This window comes from Sus scrofa, chromosome 7, assembly GCF_000003025.6.
Source record: "Sus scrofa isolate TJ Tabasco breed Duroc chromosome 7, Sscrofa11.1, whole genome shotgun sequence".
In the NCBI taxonomy this organism is placed as follows: Eukaryota; Metazoa; Chordata; class Mammalia; order Artiodactyla; family Suidae; genus Sus; species Sus scrofa.
In genome coordinates, this window is record NC_010449.5 from 41,224,963 (window position 1) to 41,243,261 (window position 18,299).

General features: G+C 43.9%; 1 protein-coding gene across 2 annotated transcripts in view; it reads right to left on the reverse strand.

The window, feature by feature from the left end:
- RCAN2 (regulator of calcineurin 2) overlaps positions 1-18,299 on the reverse strand; it is a 303,056-nt gene that overhangs the window by 245,149 nt on the left and 39,608 nt on the right. For both annotated transcript variants that reach the window (XM_021098802.1, XM_021098801.1), the window contains exon 2: positions 1,835-2,061. In XM_021098802.1, coding sequence (XP_020954461.1) covers positions 1,835-2,059 — 225 coding nt within the window. In that variant the 5' untranslated portion in view covers positions 2,060-2,061. The remainder of the gene's footprint in view (positions 1-1,834; positions 2,062-18,299) is intronic.

Below are 18,299 nucleotides of genomic sequence, written 5' to 3' on the forward strand. Positions count from 1 at the left end.
AGGGATGGAACCCACATCCCCATGGACACTAGTCGGGTTTCTTACTGCTGAGCCACAGTGGGAACTCCCTGATCAGCCATTCTTGAGCAGCTCTCCTGAATGAGATCGGCTCCTTTGTAAACCTTCTTGTTTCAATCTGCTGCTAAGCATTTCATCAGAAAAAAGAAAAAAAAACCCATTAAACCTCTAAGGAAAATCCTTCTAATAGTTGATACTTAAATAGAGGACAGAACAAGGAAACAGGGAACTTTGTTTCATGGTTAATCTCAGATAGATTTCAGGGGCAATGACTTGCTCTGAATAAACTATAATCCATTATAACCTGGTTATAATCCAAGAGCAAAATTCCCAGTTTCTTTCTAAGAGGCTGTACATCACTTTCTTACATCAAATAATCTGGTGATCATAGCTCTGGAGGTTCTAACCACATACAATTCCTTGGACTTCAAGCTATTTTTGAGCCCATCATTTCAATCATTCAGCTCCAAAATAATTATCATTATCAAGCTATCTTTATAAGGCTTGAAACAATTCCTAACCCTCTGGGCTATAAGGATTGCTTACAAAACCAATAAACTCCAGAGCAGAGATTTCCAGTCACTGTGTTCAAGCGACAGAGTTTGGACTTTAGCAGCTGGCAAAAACAGCCCGTGTTGGTGAAACGGCAATCATAAATCCTATTTTTAATCTCACACAGGGCCAGACTTTAGGAAAAAAGGTCCCTTTCCTCCCCAAATGTTGGCCATGTTTTACCACATAGCGCGACAGTGAATATTTACAATTAGAGCCCCCCCCCATCCCCAAGGGAAGGTTTGATCGATTCAGAGCCTCTGCTTAAAAGGTCAGAGAAATCTGAAGTGAACTTTAGAAAGACCTCTGAGAGGAATATTTACTCTGATTTCCAAGAATACCTACACTAAGTCAGGTTTGCTCTTAAAACGGAAGCTTCCGGAGTTCCCATCGTGGCTCGGGGAAACAAATCTGACTAGCATCTATGAGGACACGGGTTCGATCCCTGGCCTCCCACAGTGAGTTAAGATCTGGTGTTGCCGTTAGCTGTGGTGTAGGTCGCCAACATGGCTCGGATCCTGAGTTGATGTGGCTGTGCTGTAGGCCGGTGGCTACAGCTCAGACTCCACCCCTAGCCCGGGAACCTCCATAGGCCACGGGTGTGGCCCTAAAAAGACAGGGAAAAAAAAGAAAAGGAAGCTTCCTCTACTGTAAAGGGCGTGTACAGTGACAACTTCATTCCCTGATTATTTCCAATCAAGGAGCTCAGCATTTTCATGCAAATTCTTACATCCAAAACAATTTCACCCACTGTGGTATCTGCGAGCAAAGCAAGACTCAGTTGGCCAATCAACTTACCTTTCCCATAAGTGCTGCTGGACTTGGGGCCCAATTTAAGAAGCTATTTTTAGAACAGTCATCAAATTGCAAGAAGAAGAGGGGTGAAAGAGAGCTTGGGCTGTGCGGGGAGAGGCAAATGAAGTTTTGAGCAGAATAGGGGCAAGTAACACTTTTCCCTTTTTATTTACCATGTCTGTTTCCCAGCCCAAGACGGAATCGCCTGCCATCCCCATTCCCAGTGCCACTGTTTTGTTCGATTTGCAGATTCGATTCAACACCGTCTCAAGGAAGACCTCCTGTGTACCCCCCAAGGTCAACCATGATAGCACAGGCTTTTCTGCTCTTGCAAGGCACGCCAATAAGAGCACCAAGTAAACATTTTCAAAAACTTCCAAACATCAACCACCAAGGAGCAAAGGAAATACTGGATGCGAGCGGAGATAAGGCCACGTCTCCCCTGCTTCAGGAGCAGAAAGGTCCTTACCTTGCTGTCTTCCCCTTCAAACACCGACTGGTGGACGTTGCAGGCAAACAGCGAGTTGGGGAGGTCATTGAAGTCCGTGATTGCTTGAAAGGCCTCCTCCGTGAAGCACTGAGTCACAGCCCAATCCCGGTCTATGCAGCAGAGCAAGAAGAGGCCTCCATCTTCTGGGATATGCTCCTGCTGCCCCAGGCTCCTCATGCCAAGGAAGTAAGAATCTCCCCTCATTCCTGAAGGTACAGAGATGGCTGTGTGTTAGAACAGGACTCGATTCCTTGAAAGCTCAGTTGGCAGGTTGCCGTTCTGGAGCTTCTGGGGCAGAGCAGGGGATGGTGAGGGGTGGTAATGGGAGGGTGTAGGGGGGTGACCAGATGGCGAGGCAGGGGCTATTGGGGGCGGGGGTGGGGGGGAGAGCCAGCAAGTTCACATTTTCCCCTTGATTTTTGAGTTACGACTTCCCATATAGCCCTACTTCTGGGCAAGAATCCAGTCTACTCTATGGGCAAAAAAAGAAACCCTCACTTGACTAAGATTAGAGTTAGAGGCAGGGGGCTCTAGCCCAGCTGTCCAGCGTTTACTAGACTGGGGTCTGGGAAATTACGTGAGTTCTCTGAGCCTCGCTTCCTTAAGAGACTCAGATAGACTCAAAGCAAAATGTACATGGGAAAGTCTTTTTTTTTTTGTCTTTTTTTTTTAATTCTATTTTAAAGGCACACCTGGAATATGGAAGTTCCCAGGCTCAGGGTCGAATTGGAGCTGCAGCTGCAGGCCTATGCCATAGCCACAACAATGCAGGATCTGAGCTACATCTGTGACTTAGGCCGCAGCTTGTGGCAACATCAGATCCTTAACCCACTGAAAGACCAGCGATCGCACCCGCATCCTCAAGGACACTACGTGGGTCCTTAACCCACTGAGCCACGAGGGGAGCTCTGGAAAGTGCTTGAATAAGTTACATGATGGATTATACCATGACCATTACTGCTCATGCTTATCATGTATTGAGTTCCAGAGCATTCTAAATTATTGACATGCATCCGCTGACCTACTGAAGCTCCGCTAGAGTCTTTGAGGTTGGTACCCGTATCATCCTCATTTTATGGAGGGAAAACCCAGGAATACGGCACTTAAGTAGCTCTGACAGGGTCCCTGACAAAAATAGCAGGACTAGGCATCAGACTCAGGGGGTCTGGCATTAAGTCCCTGCTCCTATGCCATGGAAAGGAAGCAGATCGAAATTAGTGCAGGTCTGTATCTAAGGAAGGGCAAGCTATGTCATCACCACCTGAACCCTGATTAGGGCAACTCTTAAGAGTTAATCGTTTCTCCGCCATGACAACACACACACACACACACACACACACACACACACACACACACACACACCCACCCTTCTGCCTGGGGTACGCTAAGTAATTTGTGAACTCTGGATCTTACAAAATCAATACTATCTTGGCTGACGGATGGTGTATAGATTCCCCTCCCTCGGAGCCCCGCATAGGAAGCTTTCCTGTGTTAATCTCATCTAGCTTGTTCCATCATTCGATTATTTCATCACCCCTTACATTCAAAATTCGACCCAGCTGCAGCCAGCCAGAGAGGAGAGTTTTTCCACATGTTTTTTGTTTGTTTGGTGGGTTTTGTTTTGTTTTGTTTTTTGCTTTTTAGGGCTGCACTCACAGTATATGGAGGTTCCTAGGGATCCGAGCCAAGTCTGTGACCTACACTACAGCTTGCGGCAACACCAGATCACTGATCTACTGAGCACGCCAGGGATCGCATGTGATACTAGTCAGATTCATTTCTGCTGCACCACAACGGGAACTCCTCCATGGTTTGATACTGGGACATAATTCAGTAGTTTTTGCCAGTCTTCCATGCACTTCAAGGGTCAGTTTTTGCCTTTTTCTTTCATATCTGTTTTCACACCTATCATACTCTTATGTTCCAAGATTAATAATTAAGGGCTCAGAAGGTGAAATAACTTGCCCATGGGTACAAGGTAAGACTGCCTGGCAACTACGATGTGGATGCTAGATCATCTTCCATAAGCTTCATTTCTCCCCATCCCAGCAACGCAGAACCTCAGGATAAGGACAGAAAGGCCACAAAATGTCACTCTGGCCTCATCAAGTTTAGTTAAGACACAAATTCCAGATCCTCAGACAAATATGGGTTTCTACTTATAATCTCTCTTGAACTCTGAATGTAGCACTGTGATGAGGTTGTTTCTTTATTTTTCCTAGAAACAAAGCCCAGATGGGATCCTGATAAACGGTACTTGATGAAAACACAAAAGATGTGTTAAACTCTTAGGCTTGTACGGGCGTTTTAGTTTTGTTTTGTTTTTCCATATACCCACGGCATATGGAAGTTCTAAGCTACAGCTAGAGCAATGCCAGATCCTTGACCCATTGTGCCACAGCAGGAACTCCAGAGTTGCTATTATTTGAAATAATAACCCCAAATCAGATCACTATGATTGTGGAAAATAAAAATGTTATTCTTATATAAAATATAATTGCACCATTCCTATTTTCTAAAAGTTCTCAAAACTCCAATTAATGCAACACTGCCTGTATTTAAGTCAACAAAATATTCATTTTTAAATAAAAATATGGTATATGTTTTAAGCTTTGTTTTACTCTATAATTAATCCAAAATATATGATGATTTTTAATGAGAAGAAAAAAACTTTGATGACATACTTCTAAGTATTTATTTTCCTTCATATTCATTTAAACTGTTGCTTTAGATATTTGGGGGTAATATGCATAGTAACCACCACTTATTATTATTAAGTATGAATTATTTTAGTAGTAAAAATAATTACTAAGAACATTAAGATAGTTTTACAGTCGATCCTTGAGCAATGAGGGTTTGGGCCACCAACTGGCTACACAGTCAGAAATTCCAGTATGGGAGTTCCCGTCGTGGCTCAGTGGTTAATGAATCCGACTAGGAACCATGAGGTTGCAGGTTCGATCCCTGGCCTTGCTCAGTGGGTTAAGGATCCGGCGTTGCCGTGAGCTGTGGTGTAGGTCGCAGATGTGGCTCGCATCCTGCGTTGCTGTGGCTGTGGTGTAGGCCAGAGGCTATAGCTCTAATTAGACTCCTAGCCTGGAAACCTTCCTATGCCGAAAGGGCGGCCCTAGAAAAGGCAAAAAGACAAAAAAAAAAAAAATTTCCAGTATGACATTATAGTCTGCCCTCCTTATATAGGATTCTACATCTGTAGATTCAACCAACCCCAGATTCTGTAGTAGTATGTATTTGGTGAAAAAAATCTGTGTATCAGTGAACCTGCACTCTTCAAACCCACGTTGTTCATGGTTCTACTGTATTTTCAACAATAGAAAAACCTTTTGATAATAAAGTTATAATCATCCAGGACCTTGAAATGAGATATTAAGTCTCAACTCTGATTTTATTTTTAATCCCATCTCTCTTATTTAAAAAATTTGAAATTAATCAAAATAGGTCCCCTAATGTTCTTAAACAGGTCAGAGAACATTTCAATTATTCTTTTTTCAAAGAGAATTAAGATCCATTACTGAACAAATTAATTAAATAGACCAACTATCAAGGCTCACTCAGGACTCATTTTAATCTACTTAAATAGCCTTAACTTCTGTTCTAAGCTGTAACAATACGATTACCTTCATGAGACATCTTTATTTTAAGCTCATTACTCTCACTAAAGATTTAAAAGGTGAACGCATTTTTGGCAAACAACCCAGTCTACTTACATGGAGAAATATTTTAGAAGTCAGAGCTTTGAACAAAGAAACCTGGCTTCTCTTCCCATTTCCATTTCTGACTCACCTCCTAATTTAGAGAAATCAACTGATCATTCTATGATTCCGTTTATCTTTATAAAACAGCAACAAAAACCTCCAGCTGCCTCTCACTCAGCCAAGTAGGAAGGGAAGGGGGGAATGGAACAGGCATGAAAGAAAGTGATCAAAATCAGTATTAATCACTCATAAAAGGATATGTACTAGAAAATCCTAGAAAAAGACATCATTATGATCACCTCAGAGCAAGATTCTTATGCTTTGGTATTACCACAAACCTTTATTTTATTTTTTATTTTTTTGTCTTTTTGCCTTTTCTAGGGTGGCTCCCTCGGCATATGGAGGTTCCCAGGCTAGGGGTCTAATCGGAGCTGCAGCCGCGGGCCTACACCAGAGCCACAGCAACGCAGGATCCGAGCCACGTCTGCGACCTACACCACAGCTCACAGCAACGCCGGATCCTTAACCCACTGAGCAAGGTCAGGGATTGAACCCGCAACCTCATGGTTCCTAGTCGGATTCGTTAACCACTGAGCCACGACGGGAACTCCTACCACAACCCTTTAGTAAACCCAAATAAACGCAAAGAGAGGGAAACGTTAACGATGAAAAGAACTCCCTCACAAAGAAACCTAAAGACCCTACAGCCCCAAATAGCTAGTTTATCTTTTAAATTCATTTCAAAACTCTTAATTGTGGTAGACTAATTAAGAGGCACCAACTGCCTACATGGATAAGAAGATGTACTTAGGTTGTCTTTCATTCTAAATCTGAGGTTGGTCATCCAAAAGAGAACAGCTTCTTTCAGCTCCAAAGATGACTTTTCCCAGAGGGCTCCCATCCTCCCCCAGGACCCATGCATTTAGCATCCTTCCTTTGCACTTCCCCAGAACCCAACGGAGCCCTCTTGCAGCTCATTCCATGATTACGTATCCCAACCAGATTGATTTTTTTTGGGGGGGTGGGGGCGCGCCTACAGCATGTAGATGTTCCCAGGCCAGGGATCGAACCCACACACAGCAGTCACCTGAACCACAGCAGCGGTAACGCGAGTTCTTAATCCACTGAGCCACAAGGAGACTCTGAGTCTGATGTTTCTTGACAGCAGAGAGTGAGTGGCCTTCATGTAGGTTACCTTCCACCTGGGACAGCTAGAAAAGCCCTCAAGATGATGTTTGACTGAATGAATGAATTTTGTAAAAAGGAAGTCTCTTTCAGGAAATAACACACCAGCGAAGGCACTACTGCGGCCAATTTAAAGCACATATGCCAAAGATATGTTATTTCCAATGTATACACTAATAATAAAAATTAACCATCATTTCAAATGTAGTTTTAAAAATGGAAGATACTACAAGTCTATTCTCCAAGTCCATGCTTTTCTTTTCTGTGGAAAGGTTCATTTTACCATATATTAGATTCCAGACATAAGTGATATCATATGGTATTTGTCTTTCTCTTTCTGACTTATTTCACTTAGTATAAGAGTCTCTAGTTCCATCGCTGTTGCTTCAAGTGACATTACTTTGTTCTTCTTTTATAGCTGAATAGTATTCCATTGCTGGAGCATGGTAGAGGGTAATGTGAGAAAAAGAATGTATATATGTATGTGTGACTAGGTCACCTCACTGTACAGTAGAAAACTGACAGAACACTGTAAACAACTCTAATAGAAAAAATAAAAATCACTTAAAATAAAAAATTAGAATTAAAATGGAAGATAATAAGAATCTCTCAAAGTCCTCTGGCTAAAGTTAAAAATCAGTCTAGTATAATTAAGGTAACATTTATGTTTTTCTTTTCTTTTCTTTTTTTGTCTTTTTGTCTCTTTAGAGCCACACCCTCGACATATAGAGGTTCCCAGGCTAGGGGTTCAATTGGAGCTGTAGCCGCCGGCCTATACCACGGCCACAGCAATGCAGGATCCAAGCCAAGTCTGCAACCTACACCACACCTCACAGCAACGCCAGATCCTTAATCCACTGAGTGAGGCCAGGGATTGAACCCGAGTCCTCATGGATGCTAGTCAGGTTCGTTAACCACTGAGCCATGATGGGAACTCCAACATTTATCTCTTTTGATTACATGAGTTCATTGAAGGAAAAACTGGAAAAATCAGAAAGGTGTAACAAAGGAAATTAAAAGTAAAGTATAATCCTCCTATCCAGAAAACTCTGCTAATGTGTTAGTATATTTAGTTTCAGCATTTTTTTATGCGTAATTTTCTTTTTTGGCATGTGGAAGTTCCTGAGCTAAGGACTGAACCCAAGCCACAGCAGTGACCATGCCAAGTTCTTAACCCCTAGTCTGCCAGGGAACTCCTCGTTCATAATTTTGAAAAAAACCTGGGAGCTTGCTGCTTAGTATTGCACATAGATACAGCCAAGAGCAGTTCCCTGTAGCATTACACATTCTTTGAAAACATGAATTTTAATAGCCATTTAGAATCCCAGTGTATAGATCTGTCATTATTGATTTAACCATTCTTCTGTTGTGTGACATTTAGAAAGCATATATTTCCATCATCACATGCATCTGGGAAAAAAAACCCACCACCCACTTTTAAGATATGAAGTCTCCGCTGGGAGAATCTCAAAACTTCAGAAGCAGAGAAGAGACATCTTTAGGAAATCTTGGAAAGAGCCCCAGAGGCCTGCTTGGGTTTGGTCCTTCTCTAAGTTGTGTAAGTTCTGGGTTGTGGTTTCCATGTTAGCAAAACAGAAAAACACCATGGCCTTGTCTACTGTGAACATGAAATGAGCGAAGGGGATGAAAGTCTTGTGAAGCCTCCAAAACCCTATGTGAATTAAGACTATTTATTATCAGGCTCATGAAGAGCAGAGGAACCTGGAATGCCCACTGTGGCTCAGCAGTCACGAATCCAACTAGTATTCATGAGGACGCGGGTTTGATCCCTGGCCCCGCACAGGTGGCTAAGGATCCGAGTTGCAATGAGCTGTGGTGTAGGTCGCAGACGAGGCTCAGATCCCGTGTTACTGTGGCTATGGCCTAGGCTGGCAGCTGCAGCTCCGATTTGACTCCTAGCCTGGTGAACCCGCATGTGCTGCGGGTTCACCCCTAAAAAGCCAATTAAAAAAAAAAAAAAAAAAGCACAGGGTTCCTGTCCTGGCTCAGTGGTTAATGAATCCGACTAGGAACAATGAGGTGGCATGTTCGATCCCTGGCATTGCTCAGTGGGTTAAGGATCCAGCGTTGCCATGGGCTGTGATGTAGGTTGCAGATGCTGCTCGGATCCCAAGTTGCTGTGGCTGTGATGTAGGCCAGTGGCTACAGCTCCAATTCAACCCCTAGCCTGGGAACCTCCATGTGCCACGGGAGCGGACCTAGAAAAGACAAAAAGAAAAAAAGAAAGAAAAAAGAGAGAGAGAGAGAGGAACCTGCACACAGACCTGGTTGCCGTCGACTACTGCTGAGGGTGTGAATAAGGTTCAAACTTCAGTGAACATCCATGACGCTAAACCCATGTCATAACATGAGAAACAAGAAAGGATGCCTCTTGAATATCTGGTCTGGGTCTGGCTGGAGAGCCATTAGAAGGGCAGATGTTCATAAGGCAAAAGAGAGTGACTGAATAAAAACAAAACCCCTCTCCCTCCCCAGACACTGGCAACTGCTTATTTAAATGTTACAAAATAGGTGGCAAGGAGACTAGAAATCAAATTCGACTCATTTTAATGGAAGAAGAAGTCGGCAAGGAGGAAAAAAATATTTTCAACTATTTCCTTATTTTGCTATAATGTGAACATGATCTCATCCAAGATCCTCAGGTAACACTCAGATTACTTCTTAAACATTTTTTTGGCCACGCCCAAGGCATGTGGAAGTTCCCAAGCCAGAGATGGAACCTGCACCACAGCAGTGAGAAAGCTGGATCCATAACCCACTAGGCCACCAGGAAACTCCTAAATAAACATGAAAAGACCTAAAATGAAGGTGGTATGGTTCTTACCATGAAGACTAAACACTCGACACTTAAAGATCCCTGTGTGGCATCAAAGAAGTAGCAACTGAATAAATGTTTCCAGAAACTCAGGTGGTCATTACTGGGTTTCCATACACAAGGAACTAACCTTTCCAGAACTCCCACTTTTCATTCCTAACAAACATTTCTTTCTTTTTTTTTCTTTCTTTTTTTTTTTCTTTTTGCTATTTTAGGGCTGCGCTTATGGTATATGGAGGTTCCCAGGCTAGGGGTCGAATCGGAGCTGCAGCCGCCGACCTACGCCAGAGTCACAGCAACGCAGGATCCGAGCCACGTCTGCGAACTACACCACAGCTCACGGCAACGCCGGATCCTTGACCCACTGAGCAAGGCCAGGGATTGAACCCGCATCCTCATGGATCCTAGTCGGGTTCATTAACCACTGAGCCAGGAAGGGAACTCCCACCTAACAAACATTTTTTAAAAAATATGGCACAATTAAGAAGTTCCCATTGTGGGAGAGTGGGTTAAAAATCCAACTGCAGCATGGTGGTGTGGGTTTGATCCCCTGCCCTGGTGCAGTGGGTTAAAGGATCTGGCGTTGCCCGTGTGGTTTGGATTCAATCCCTGGCCTTGGAATTTCCATATTCCACACGTGTGGCCATTTACATATGGTGTACATATGGTATGCCATATGTACATGCCACATATATATATATGCTACATATGCATATGGTACTATATATGCACGATTTATATATACATGGTGTGTGTGTGTATATATATATATATATACATAAATACACACACATACATACATACATATAGAGAGAGTACAATTTGCACATATGTAGGGTACTATTAAGTCCAGAGGAAGGGAACTAAAAGAGCCATCCGATTCTGCTGGATATCATTTTTGTCACAGTGTTATCAATATGCATGAGGTTCAGATTGCTGAATTGCAGAATCCTAAAAATTCTCACCTTTCTAGGAATGGGGTATATCTCGTGAGACTGGGGAGCCATGCATTTGCCACAAGAGTTCTGATCTAGAAAGTCTTTTTTTTTTTTTTTTTTTTTTTTTTTTAAGTTTATGGCCGCACCCAAGGCATATGGAGACATGTGGAAGTTCCCAGACCAGGGACTGAATTCAAGCCACAGTTGCAACCTACACCACAGCTGCAGCAACATCAGATCCTTTAACCCACTGCACTGGGCCAGGGATCAAACCTGCACCTCCACAGTGACCCAAGCCACTGCAGTTGGATTATTTTCTTTTTTTTTTGTCTTTTTAGGGCTGCACCCAAGGCATATGGAAGTTTCCAGGCTAGCAGTTCAACCAGAGCTGCAGCTGCAAGCCTACACCACAGCCACAGCAAAGCCATCTGAGCAGCGTCTACAACCTACACCACAGCTGACGGCAACACTGGATCCTTAACCCACTGAGCAAGGCCAGGGATCGAACCTGCATTCTCATGGATACTAGTCAGGTTTGTTACTGCTGAGCCAGAACAGGAATTCCCCGCAGTTGGATTCTTAAACCATTGTGCCACAGAGGGAACTCCCTGATGTGGAAAGTCTTAAACTGGATAGAGGAGTGGAAAAAATCACAAATAAGCCCATGAGAGCAGCAGAGTCGTGGCAAGAAAAATAACATTGTAAGTAAGCATCCAGGAAGATGCTCATCCTAGCTTCATCATCAAGTCACGTCACCCCATTGACACTGTGATCATCAGTGTGACCCATAAAAAAGGCTGATGCCACCTTGGAAGGGATGGGGTAGTAATATCATCTTGAGTCCCCTTAACATGGAGAAACCAACACGGCCAATTCTGAGTACCTCCTAGGACAGAAATACTGGAACTTTTCCTAAGGAAACTATCTAGTCTCTCTCTTTTTTTTTTTTTTTTTTTTTTTTTGTCTTTTTGCTATTTCTTTGGGCCGCTCCCATGGCATATGGAGGTTCCCAGGCTAGGGGTCGAATCGGAGCTGCAGCCACCGGCCTACGCCAGAGCCACAGCAACGCTGGATGCGAGCCACGTCTGCAACCTACACCACAGCTCACGGCAACGCCAGATCGTTAACCCACTGAGCAAGGGCAGGGACCGAACCCGCAACCTCATGGTTCCTAGTCGGATTCGTTAACCACTGCGCCACGACGGGAACTCTGGAAACTATCTAGTCTTATCGAGGGGTCCAAAGTCATGTCAACTAAGAAACAGGGACATGGGGACACACAGCATAGGACACCGGAGGGGAGAATTCTGGAGCCAAATCACAGTGACCTTTGGATTCTGCGAGAGGAACCATTCTTGCGATGGCACCAAGAAAGGAGAACTCAAACCAGGGGAGAATGAGTTCACTTTAGTAAAAGCAGCCATGGATCTTTTAACTGTTCAGGTTAAAATAGAAATGGCTAAGGGAGCAACTTGTCCCAGTGACAGCCACTGAGTACGCTCCACAGAGCAGGTGGCATCTATCTGGGAGGATGTCACATAAGGAATACAAGGACCAGGGAGATGGCCAGCTGACATCTCCCTTTAAGGTCCCTTCTCACCTAGATATTTTTCTTTCTCCAAGATTGGAAGAAAATACACAAGAAAAGAGGCATCTGTTTACCCTGGGGCTTAAAGGCACTCAAGAAAGGAGAACTTGTATATCGCCTTTCAGAAACGCGTTCTTCAGTGTTGAAACCTTTATCTGATGCTCACAATAAACCTGCCTCTATTTTTTTGTCTTCCAGGTTATTCAAATTAGAAGCAAGATGTTTTAAAAATAGGAACTAGTGATTTACAAAGAAAAATGAGCTAGACATTCGCAAAAAGTAATTTATTTCTCCTTGGACTAAGAGAGTATTAAAGATTCAACTTATCTGCTTTTTAAATTAAGATGTGGAAACTTTCTGCAATAAGGGCAACATATAGGGGGAAAAACATGTGCCTGATTTCATGGTATAGCCAGTGGAGGAGGATAAACAGGAAACAAGGTAAATGGAAATGATTAATGAATAATTCACTCTGACTTTAAATTCAGTTTTGACTGAAAATCAAGTCAATGGATTATGGGAGGTTTGTTATTTTGGAAGAAGTTAAAGATGATCATGTCGGCTTGAATATTAATAATCAAAACTAAGAATGCAATGTTGCATTAATAAGTAGTAGGAAGAAAGGCCGATAGATAGCTCTTTTTAAGTTGAATATAACGTTAAAGAAATCCAATTCAGGAGTTCCCATCGTGGCGCAGTGGTTAACGAATCCGACTAGGAACCATGAGGTTGCGGGTTCGGTCCCTGCCCTTGCTCAGTGGGTTAACGATCTGGCGTTGCCGTGAGCTGTGGTGTAGGTTGCAGACGTGGCTCGCATCCAGCGTTGCTGTGGCTCTGGCGTAGGCCGGTGGCTGCAGCTCCGATTCGACCCCTAGCCTGGGAACCTCCATATGCTGTGAGAGTGGCCCAAGAAATAGCAAAAAGACAAAAAAAAAAAAAAAAAAAAAAAAAAAAAAAGAAATCCAATTCAATTTTTTAAAGAATAGAAACCTCAATTTAAAGATCTGCAGTGGAGTTCCCGTCGTGGCTCAGTGGTTAATGAATCTGACTAGGAACCATGAGGTTGCGGGTTCAATCCCTGGCCTTGCTCAGTGGGTTAAGGATCCAGCATTGCCATGAGCTGTGGCATAGGTTGCAGACGCAGCTCAGATCCCGCATTGCTGTGGCTCTGGCGTAGGTCAGCGGCTACAGCTCCAATTGGACCTCTAGCCTGGGAACTTCCATATGCCACGGGAGCAGCCCTCGAAAAGGCAAAAAGCCAAAAAGAAAAAAAAAAAAAAAAAAGATCTGCAGTGTTGGGGAGTTCCCATAAGGACTCAGCACAAACGAATCCAACTAGTATCCCTGAGGATGCTGATACAATCCCTGGCCTCAATCATTGGGTTAAAGATCCAACCTTGCCATGAGCTGTGGTGTAGGTCAAAGACGCAACTCAGATCTGATTCGACTCCTAGCCCAGATTGCTTTGGCTGTGGTGTAGGCCAGCAGCTGCAGTTCTGATTCAACCCCTAGTGCAGGAATTTCCATATGCTGCAGGTGCAGCCCTAAAAATCTAAAAATAAAAAATAAATTAAGTGTTGGAGTTCCCACTATGGCTCAGGAGGTTAAGGACCTGATGTTGCCACTGTGAGGATACGAGTTCAATCCGTAACCTCACTTGGGTAAATTAAGGATCGGGTGTTGCCTCAAACTATGGCATGGGTTGCAGATGTGGCTTGGATCTGGTGGTACTGTGGCTGTGGCGTAGGCCGAAGCCACAGCTCCAATTTGACCCCTAGCCCATGAATTTCCATATGCCACAAGTGCAGCCATAGAAAGAAAAAAAAAGGAGAAAGACTTGCTGTGTTTAAAATCCCTTCAGATCTAAAATTAAATGACTTTGACTTTTTTTTGGCCCCGCAACATGTAGAAGTTCCCGGGCCAGGGATCGAACCCAAGGCACAGCAGTGACCCAAACCACTGCACTGACACTGTTGGATTCTTAACCTACTACACCACAAGGGAACTCCTTAAGTTAAATGATTCTTTAACGATACCTGGGACAAAATAAACTTATTAGAAGAAAAATTTACATGAATCACAATAATCATTTTACAATTAAATCAAATCAGCAGCTTTCATTTTTGGTCTGGCCTTAATGGTGAGGTCTTTTGGATGCATAGCTAGATTCTCTTCGGGATAAGCCAGGCCTTTTGCTCACGTTGTCCATCTTACAGGAAGATGGGAATTGACTATTAGCAACCTCAAACCATCCTGGCCATCCTGGACTACAAAGGAGAGACAAGATATTCTTAGGCTGTGCTCCAGAGAAACCCATTTCAGAGCTCTTTCTGAAATAGAATGGAACCTATTTAGTTCAGCCACAGAATTTTCACACCCACTGAGCTGTGTGAACCTCATGCTCTTCTTTAAAAAAATTTTTTTTTTTTGATTAAATACCATGTGGGATCAGTCTTGAGAGAACCAGGAGCACTCAGTGTTCAATGCATGGTTTTCAAAAGAAATTATTCCCACTCCTCACTCATGGCTCCCTTCAGGACAGCTTCTGGGACCACCGTTCCACTTGAAGTTCCCACAGGACAATAATTCAATTAATTTAACTCCCCAAGGAAGCAGCTTCTTATACATTTTTATGAAGCTAAAAAAAAAAAAAAAAAAAAAAATCAAGCTGTTGGCATCATCTCCTTTTGCACTGGATTCTACAGCAGGGATGGGACGACAAAAGCACCCATAATAACATCTTCTAACCTGTAGGGTTTTCATGTCCATGGTCTCTCAGGAAGGATTTGCAAATCCTGTATATCCTTCCAATGGCTGAAATCGAAAGGAAGAAGGACCCTCACATTTATACAGGCTCAGATGGGACAAGCAGTTCGGACATGCGTCTTCCATTTCCACAGCCCTTAGACATCATCCAAGAAAATGTATTCCAAACAGGCTTGTCACGAGAGAAGAGAGTCACAGAAAGGAAACATCACCTTTTTATTTTTATTTTTTTGTCTTTTTGCCATTTCTTGGGCTGCTCCTGCAGCATATGGAGATTCCTAGGCTAGGGGTCGAAGCGGAGCTGTAGCAGCCAGCCTACACCAGAGCCACAGAAACTCGGGATCTGAGCCGCAGCTGCAACCTACACCATAGCTCATGGCAACGCCGGATCCTTAATCCACTGAGCAAGGCCAGGGATCGAACCCGAAATCTCATGGTTCCTAGTCGGATTCTTTAACCACCGAGCCACGACGGAAACTCCGAAACATCACCTTTTATGAAGGGTATGAGGGTAAGAAGCTTTTTCTTAAGGCCTGGCAAATCTATGTCTACAGAGAATCACCTCTGGAAAACCAGAGATTTATTCAACAAAACAAACAGGTAACACTGGAGCCCTCACTCACCCAAAGAGAAGAGCTTTGGTCATTGCATTAGTTAACGTCCCAGCAGGAAAACAGATGGCATGCTCAAGTGGGAGAATCTGAAAAAGAGTTTAATAAAGGAAGAGCCGACAAAGGTGTGGGCAGGCTCTAGAGAAACCACAAAAGAGAAGGCAAAAGCCTGGCTATCCTTAAGCCTGAAGGAGAAAGAAGAGGGGAGGAGTTTCCAGACTTGGGATACAGAAGGCTGAGAGTAGAGAACCCCCAGCAGACCTCTGGTTGAGGGTGAGAACTAAAATACTGCCTGCCAGGAGTTCCCGTCATGGCGCAGCAGAAATGAATCCAACTAGGAACCATGAGGTTGCAGGTTCGATCCCTGGCCTCGCTCAACAGGTTAAAGGATCTGGCATTGCCATGAGCTGGGGTGTTAGGTCATAGACTCGGCTTGGATCCTGCGTTGCTGTAGTTGTGATGTAGGCCAGCAGCTGTAGCTCTGATTCAACCCACTAGCCTGAGAACTTCCACATGCCGCAGATGCAGCCCCAAAAAAGCAACAAAATAAAATAAAATAAAATACTGTCTGCCACATTTTTTTTTTCCAGCCAACTAGGGATATGGCCAGTCCTCAGTGCCACCACAAAGAGGGTGCCAGGGGAGTCAACATCCCCACTTTGCCCTTTCTCTGATCTGCTGGCACCTGGCACTGGCCAAACCCAACAGCAAGGGGCCAAGGGAGCTGGGATGTGGACTACATAGATCAGCCCCAGGGGTATGGTTCAGAATGGGGTATGGTTCTCTACTCTCAGCCTTCTGTGAGTATGGCTCTATGGTTCAGCCCCTCGGGCTCTCTGGGTTCAAGAGAAGAAATCGAGCACGGGCTTCATAACTGGGAGACAGTCTAGATATTTGATAGGTTAATTTCAGTAGATCTCGATCTAAAAATGGTATAATGTCATCCCAGGGGCACCGTGTCCTGACTGCATTTTTCCTAAGAACACAAAGACTGAAAGGGAAATGAGCAGCTCTCTCTCTTTCAAGGCCAATGCCTGCATCACTGTGGACCAGGTCTTCCTGAGCCCAGGAGGGAGGCAGGAGGCCACCCCCTCATTGAGGCTTCAAGAAGAAGCCCACAGACAGCCCCAAGCGTCCAGAGGAGCCAAGCAACTTTAGGCAAAAATACCATTGCACAGAAGGATGGCACGTCTCACAATAGCCAAGACATGGAAACAACCTAAATGTCCATCAACAGATGAATGGGTTAGGAAAGTGTGGTATATATACACAACGGAATACTACTCAGCCATAAAAAGAACAAAATAATGCCATTTGCAGAAACATGGATGGAACTAGAGACTCTCATACTAATTGAAGTTCATCAGAAAGAGAAAGACAAACACTATATGATATCACTTATATCTGAGATCTAATATACAGCACAAATGAACCTTTCTACAGAAAAGAAACAAACTCATGGACATGGAAAACAGACTTGTGGTTGCCAAGGGGGAGGAGGAGGGGAAAGGAGTGGGTTAGACTGGGAGTTGGGGGTTAGTAGGTGCAAACTATTGCATTTGGAGTGGATAAGCAATGAGATCTTGCTGCATAGCACAGGGAACTATATCTAGTCACTTATGATGGAACATGATGGAGGATAATGTGAGAAAAATAATATATATATATATGTATGTATGACTGAGTCACTTTGCTGTACAGCAGAAAATGACAGAACACTGTAAATCAACTACAATAGAAAAAATAAAAATCTTAAAAAAAAGGACGGCCCTTCTAAAGTGAGCAGCAGAGCAGGTGAGGGTTGCCATGGCAGCCAAAGTAAGATCATCTTTCACCTTCTGCTTTCAGATGGGACCTATAGGAAGCTGGGATGGAAGAGCAAAGAGGAAGAGAGGAAAATCCAGCCAAGGGTCTGGGTTACTCAAGAGAGTCTAGTAAGAAAGGAAAGCCAGGCTGGAAAGCTGCCTGGGGAGGGGTGGGGTGTGGAGAGCTGCTTAGAACTCCAGACAGGCGCAGGAGGCAGGTGACCCTCCCTCTAATAAGATTAAAAGATAACATCCGATTGCTTATAAGGTCTTTTTAATGTAGCTGGAAAGTCAGGAGGAAGGGAAAGATAAATAACCCTATCTCGGTGCCCAGTATACACTATGCCATTTTTTCTCCCTCAAATACAGCTAACTTTTCATGTCACTTCCACACTAAAAATCTCCCATAACTCCCTAACATCTAGCAAATTCAAGCAAAAGAGTCCTTCTGCCCAGCAAACCTGGACACCTGCAAGAAGATGACGGATGTCCTTCTGTCCAGAAGTATGTACACCCTCATCAGTGTGAGAAAAGAGTCAGAGCTCCGACTGACTGTTGATAATGGCAATAGAACAGCAGCAGCAAGGGCCAGCCATTCCTGAGGGTTCCTTAGTTCTGGGCACTTCATCTGTATGGAACGAATCAACAGCTGGGCAGCCCCGAGTGCCTGACTCAAGTTTTCCTCACTTCTAGGCATTTGTGCTGATTGCTGGCTCATCCCTGAAGCCAGCCCTGGGACCACCGCCTTTACACCCCAAGATAAGCCCCACCTGCGTAAGAGACACCCCACCCACCAACCCCCATCATGCTGTGTCTATACCTCTCATGATGCATACTTTGCTGCACCTCTTGTGAAATAAAATTCATATTTTATGGCAAGACAAGAAAAACTTAAACATAAAAAATTCTCCTCTGCCCTTTGGCCTTCTCTCTCCCCAACCCTGCATTGTGTATCTGCATTATACACGGACCAAACCTCCCCCATCAGCGGGAAAACCTGCT